A 6,000-nucleotide genomic window follows, 5' to 3' on the forward strand; every position below is an offset into this window, starting at 1 on the left:
AAGGATGTTCTTTAAAATGCAGAGTGGAGGAAACCAAAGAGATGAGCTCTTGTAAATCCTCTTTATGAAATATCCTAGCTACAGAAGGATCTTCTCCTTGAGAAAAAGGTACTGAATCAGGAGTGGCCTCTAGGCTTCTTTGCAGGAGGAACAGACTCCCCAGTAACTGCTACACCTAAACCAGCCTTCTTCATCAAAAAGGCCTGGTACATCTGCAGGACAAACTCAGGGGGAAAACCCCCTTCCTCAGTTGCTGCCGACTGTACCAAGGACCCCATCTCTGTATGCTCCCGAAGACTTAACAGCCGATATATCGCATGCAGGAGAAGCTGCAGCTGCCGACAACATGGCCGCCTTTCGCGCCGAAATCGTGGAGTCGGAATCTTTAGCCGTCGCGGAGGCATCTGAAGAAACCGCGATGGGCAGAGAAGCAGCAGCAGTCAAAACCGCCGACGGAGACACTGCTGAATCCATGCGCGCCAAGCAGTATTTACATGCCCCGCTAGCGCCAACTCCTCGGTGCTAGCAAACCGCACAGAGTTTGAATTTCTCCGCCATAGCGGAGCTGACCCTGAACACCTCGCACCTTTTTTTTTTATAAGCCCTTCAGAGGAGCAACCGGAGACCAGAAAAAAATAACTTTAAATGCTCGTTTATAGTACAGGTCAGGAATAGAGTTTTGGGGGTTTTTTTTAAAGTACAAACAGCTGATCTGTACTTAGAACAAAAAAACCTCCACAGAGAAAATGGAGCAGTCTGCTCATTAGGCTTCTGGGGAAATAAAAGACATATCTTTTTTTTTTAATCTTTTAAAGAACAGTGGCTGCCTCTCCCAAAGGCAGAACCCTTTTTAAAGAATGAGCAGCCCTTCCCAAAATTAAAGGGAGATGGGGAGGAAGAGGGGGAGGGACACAGGGACACCCAAGTGTGACACCCCAGAGGCAGTAGTGGAAAATAAACTTCTAAGTACCAAACCTCAAAAAGATTCCCGAGGTACAGAAGAAAAAATATTATAATCGTTTCTAGAAACGAAAGAATAAAAGAAAGTAAGGAAGAGAGACTAATGGGCTCACGTCCTACCTGCTGGAGACTGAGAAAATACTGGGGCTAGTGTCATATGCCCAGGGCTCTCATTGGCTCTCTAGTCTCAGAACTTTCTCAGTCTCCACCTGCTGGTGGGCGTACACAACCCATCAGTCCAATCCTGGTCCGGTCTGGAGGGATGCTAAGGAATATATTATTTGCCTACTATTGCCTCGAAACGAGAAGAGATCTCTGACTCAGTTAATCTAGTGAGTTTACCTCAATTACAAAGAACTGAACCCGCAATACAAAACCTGCTTTTTTAGAGGAATCAATGACAGAAATATCTAATAGAGGAACACTGATAGTATCTTTTGTGTTCAAACAGGATTTAAATATGGTTATGAAATTATACTTTAAAAATTCTTCAGCTTTATTTTGTGGTCAAAAAAATATGGATATACCCAGATGACACTAAAAGAACACAAGAAAGAAGGAAGCAGTTTTTGGTCCTCAGAGAGGAGAAAAGAGCTGTTTGGTTCGCCTTCTAGGGATTAAATGTATATTCTTTGAACCAAACCAACTATGGGTTTTCCTGGACATGAAAAACTAGCCAACTGACCGACTGGAACACCTGAATCAGCTATAAATTAAGAATGGGACTAGGACTAAGCCAATTCAGACTTTCTGTACATATTCTACTTAGTAATCTCCTTAAATTTACCTTAATCCCCTCCCCCCCAGAATGCCTATTGGGGTCTAAGGAAGAGTTTAAATATTATAAATTGGGGGGGGGGGGGGGATTTACCTAGCAAACATTTGTTTGTAAAACTTAAATTCAATTTTAAAAAAAGGAGTAATCTAAGAAAGTATTATTTCACGGAAAGGGTGGTGGAGGCATGGAATAGCCTCCCGGTGGAGGTTGTGGAGTCGAGGACTATGTCAGAATTTAAAAAGGCATGGGATAAGAATGTGGGATCACTTAGAAAAAAGGAAGAGTTAAGTGTTACAGAGGATGGGCAGACTGGATGGGCCATATGGCCTTTATCTGCTGTCATGTTTCTATAACTGTTAATTGTACATACATATTAATTGTCCTTTTTTTTTTAAATCACAAAAGACCAGCCATACAATATAAGCCTTAGTGAATCTAAGGCAGTCAAGAATCTGTATGGAGAAAATATTTGTATTAAAATTGTACTCACATTTTTCACTTATAGCTCAAGGTACAGTATCTAATTTCCCTGCTATTCCTCCATATAACTAACCAATCTCTTAGGTATCAGAAGGTAAATTAAAGAGAAATTCGAGACCAAAGTGAGGGTCTTAGGTATTTCTGAACTGCAGAAAGTTATGATGTACTATAGCAATTACTTTTACTGTAGGTCTGAGTATAGGCCAGAACTTTCATGACCCACTTGATATAAACCAACTTGACCTAACCATTCAAATATAATTAATATTTTCAGAACTTTTCTGTGCACTGCAACTAGTCTGCCAACTAGTCTATCATTAGGTATTCTGGCAAAAAAAAAAAAAAAAAAGGCCACATATACTGAAGAGAAGCAGTGATCACCAAACCTTCAACACCCAGCAATGACAAAAAAAAAAAAAAAGAAACCCATTAGAAAACACACAACTCATAATACCTACATAACGCATTTAGGGGAAGAATTTACAAAACGATAGAAAGATACACCCAATTTACTTTTAGTAGAATACATTGCGTTATCAGCTCTGGCAGTGACAAGTAAGAGTGGGCTTAGTGGTTAACGCTGCAAACCAGGGGAACTGGCCTGGGTTCAATTCCCACTGCAGCTCCTGTCTGGTAAAAAATAAGTACGTGTATATAAGATGCAAATTGCTTTGATCAGAAGAGCAGAATTAGGTACTGTATATCAAAATTCCTTCGCCTTTTTAATTATTTCATCTGTACTTCACACATACAAGGATCCTTCCCTTTTTAAATTGCATTTCAACATTAGACAACGATATCTTTGTTAAAAAAAAAATGCAAAACAAAGACCACATAGAAATACAGCACAATATTAACTTCTAAAAAAATAATAATAAAAAACTAACAAATTAATGGAGATTCTGCTACAGCGCACAACATTGTGGAAGCAGGAACCACAACCACAGGAAGCCGGTACAAGCATAAAGAGAGAAAAACAGAAATGCATCAAGAATAGAACCCTACTTAATATTAAATATCCTGAACAGCGTTTCTTCCCTCCACCATGCAAGACATATCTTTGATTTTAAAAACTGAAAAAGAATACACAAAATGTATTCAACTACAACCATATATGCATCTACAACAATACTGTAGGAGAAAAGCAATCCTTTAAGAAATTCAGCTTACCCCGAGTACAGAGTGTATTTCTAGCATAAATCCACCGAATGAGAGATGGGGGTGTCTTATGCTAATGATTAGGCCTTAAAGCAGATAAAATGCTCTATTTCTACGAGCTCTACTGCAAATATACCAAGTGGAAAAAGGGAGTAAGGCTCGCTACACCCTTATAGTGTTAATTTCTTACATTTGTATCCCACATTTTCCCGCATAGCAAAAGGATTACCGATTCTGAAGAGGATAAGATCATGGAGGAAAAAGATTCAGTAATTCATATTTTCTGCAACGGAAGATCATCCAACACCACCAAACGTCAAGCAGTTTAATATGACAGACGTACCTTCCACAACGCCACACAGGAACCTTCTAGCGTCAGTGCTTTCAGTCTCCGCATCCGTTTCTTCTGCGACCTGGGCCACGGCGACTCCTTCCACGGGGGCCGGACTAGGGCTCACCTTCGCCGCCGGTTCTTCGATAACCACCTGGCCTTCCTTTTGCACCACCATTCTGCAGCGAGCCTGACCCCCCTCTTCTCACGACGACGATTAAAAAAAAATCGTACGAATAAAACTGCGCAAAAATAGTCTCCGCGAGCAATAACTACATTACATACATATACCTCATAATACACGAAAAGAACAAGCAATCATAGGTACGGAATGAAGAAGGAGATAGTAAGAGATAAGCCGCCTCAGTCTTTCCAACGAAAACGCGAGATCTGCTCCGAAGTCTATCAACGACCTCCCTAAGGCTCGCGCTCTCCCCGATTAAACACCCCGAGGGAAGCGAGGCGCAGCCTACAACCTTTGTCGGCAGCGCCAGGGGAAAAACGCCCTTCCCCGCCCGAAAACTGCTAGCTCCTAAAACTCGAAAAGCCAAGAAGGATTTCACGAACCAATTTTCACCCTAACTATAAACGCGTATATTTTACTATTAATTCAACTCTTAAGAGAGAAAATATCCGCCTTACTCTACCGTCTCTTCCTGTTTATAGTTACTGCACATGCGCAACAAACTGGATCAAACCGGTCAAAACAACGTTGGGGAGCAACTAACCTAATAACATTTGTTTCTTTTCACTCGTCCTAACTTTAATTTCCCTTGTTTTGGGAAATAACATGTGCTCTGAGGGCAGACGAAGAAAAAAAAATATTCCTTCTTTCATAATTTAACAAAGGGCTCTTGGTTGTTTAGTTAGTGTGACGCGTGCGCTGCAACCTGGAAGTGGGCGGGTGGAGGAGGGGCAGAAGGGCTTTTTTTTTTATTTTTCTTCCCCTTTTTAAGGGAGACGTGCCAGAATCTCGACTTTGACCTACTTTCTGGAATGGGATGACCGGGGAGGCGGGGCACTAATGAGCCGTTAAATCACTCATCATGGTAATAATCATTTATTTATTTATTTAAATACAAATGTGGTGGTTGTGGGAACTAGTAAAGCTGGAGATGGTGCCTTTCTCCACCTGTATGAGTTTAAATCTGTCTACCTTTGAAGGGTAACAATATTTTGGTTTGCACTTAAGATTCTCTTGAATGCATAGGAGTTCTTTTACTTATGCATGCTAACAGATTTAAATACTGTACAGCCCATTATATACCTATGTGCTGCATGGCACTTAATGCACGCTAAATGACTTTTAACCCCTATTTAGGGGCGCATTATTTTAATAAAGGACTGTATATTTTAAATGTTTGCAGATTTAAAATATTTTTCACCAATTTATTATTTGGATTTGTTTGGATTTAGCTCTCACATTTTTACTGGTAGCTCAGGGTAAGTTTCAATTTCCTTTTCATTCAGGATGCAGCGTCCTTCATCTGCCATTCCAGCTTTTCTTTTTCTTTTTTTTTTTTTTACTTTATATTTTTTGAATTTTAACAATACATCCAAGCAAAACATTTGTACGGAAAAGTGACAATAACAAAATTGATCACTACCTGAAGTCTGTGATGTCATGTCCTGTGACATTAATCACAACAGCTGTTATGTTCTAATGATACAAAGAGTCTTATAATATCTTCTCACAGAACTGGTTTAAATAAGTCTTGGGAAATTTCCTAAGACTTATTTAAACCAGTACTATGATAGAATATTATAAGATTCTTTGTATCATTAGAACATAACAGCTGTTGTGATTAACACTACAGGACATGACATCACAGACTTCAGGTAGTGAACCTACAAAAAAATGAGATGCCGCAGCCATTTTGGTAGGGACCAGTGAGTACATAGGTACATAAGTATTGCCATACTGGGAAAGACCAAAGGTCCATCGAGCCCAGCATCCTGTTTCCAACAGTGGCCAATCCAGGCCACAAATACCCAGCAAGATCCCAAAAAATGTACAAAACATTTTATATTGCTTATCCCAGAAATAGTGGATTTTCCCCAAGTCCATTTAATAACGGTCTATGGACTTTTCCTTTAGGAAGCCGTCCAAACCTTTTTAAAACTCCACTAAGCTAACCGCCTTTACCACATTCTCTGGCAACGAATTCCAGAGTTTAATTACACGAGTGAAGAAAAAGTTTCTCCGATTCGTTTTACGTTTACTACATTGTAGCTTCATTGCATGCCCCCTAGTCCTAGTATGTTTGGAAAGCGTGAACAGACGCTTCACATC

At 40.1% G+C, this 6,000-nt stretch overlaps 1 protein-coding gene across 1 annotated transcript in view; it reads right to left on the reverse strand.

The window, feature by feature from the left end:
• The window catches only part of OGA (O-GlcNAcase), a 314,455-nt gene extending 309,898 nt beyond the window's left edge, over nucleotides 1–4,557 (reverse strand). Inside the window, exon 1 of the mRNA XM_030202855.1 lies at nucleotides 3,720–4,557. Within this exon, the coding sequence (XP_030058715.1) occupies nucleotides 3,720–3,885 (166 nt within the window). The 5' untranslated portion in view covers nucleotides 3,886–4,557. The remainder of the gene's footprint in view (nucleotides 1–3,719) is intronic.
• Nucleotides 4,558–6,000: the final 1,443 nt, after the last annotated feature.

Source organism: Microcaecilia unicolor, chromosome 5, assembly GCF_901765095.1.
Source record: "Microcaecilia unicolor chromosome 5, aMicUni1.1, whole genome shotgun sequence".
In the NCBI taxonomy this organism is placed as follows: Eukaryota; Metazoa; Chordata; class Amphibia; order Gymnophiona; family Siphonopidae; genus Microcaecilia; species Microcaecilia unicolor.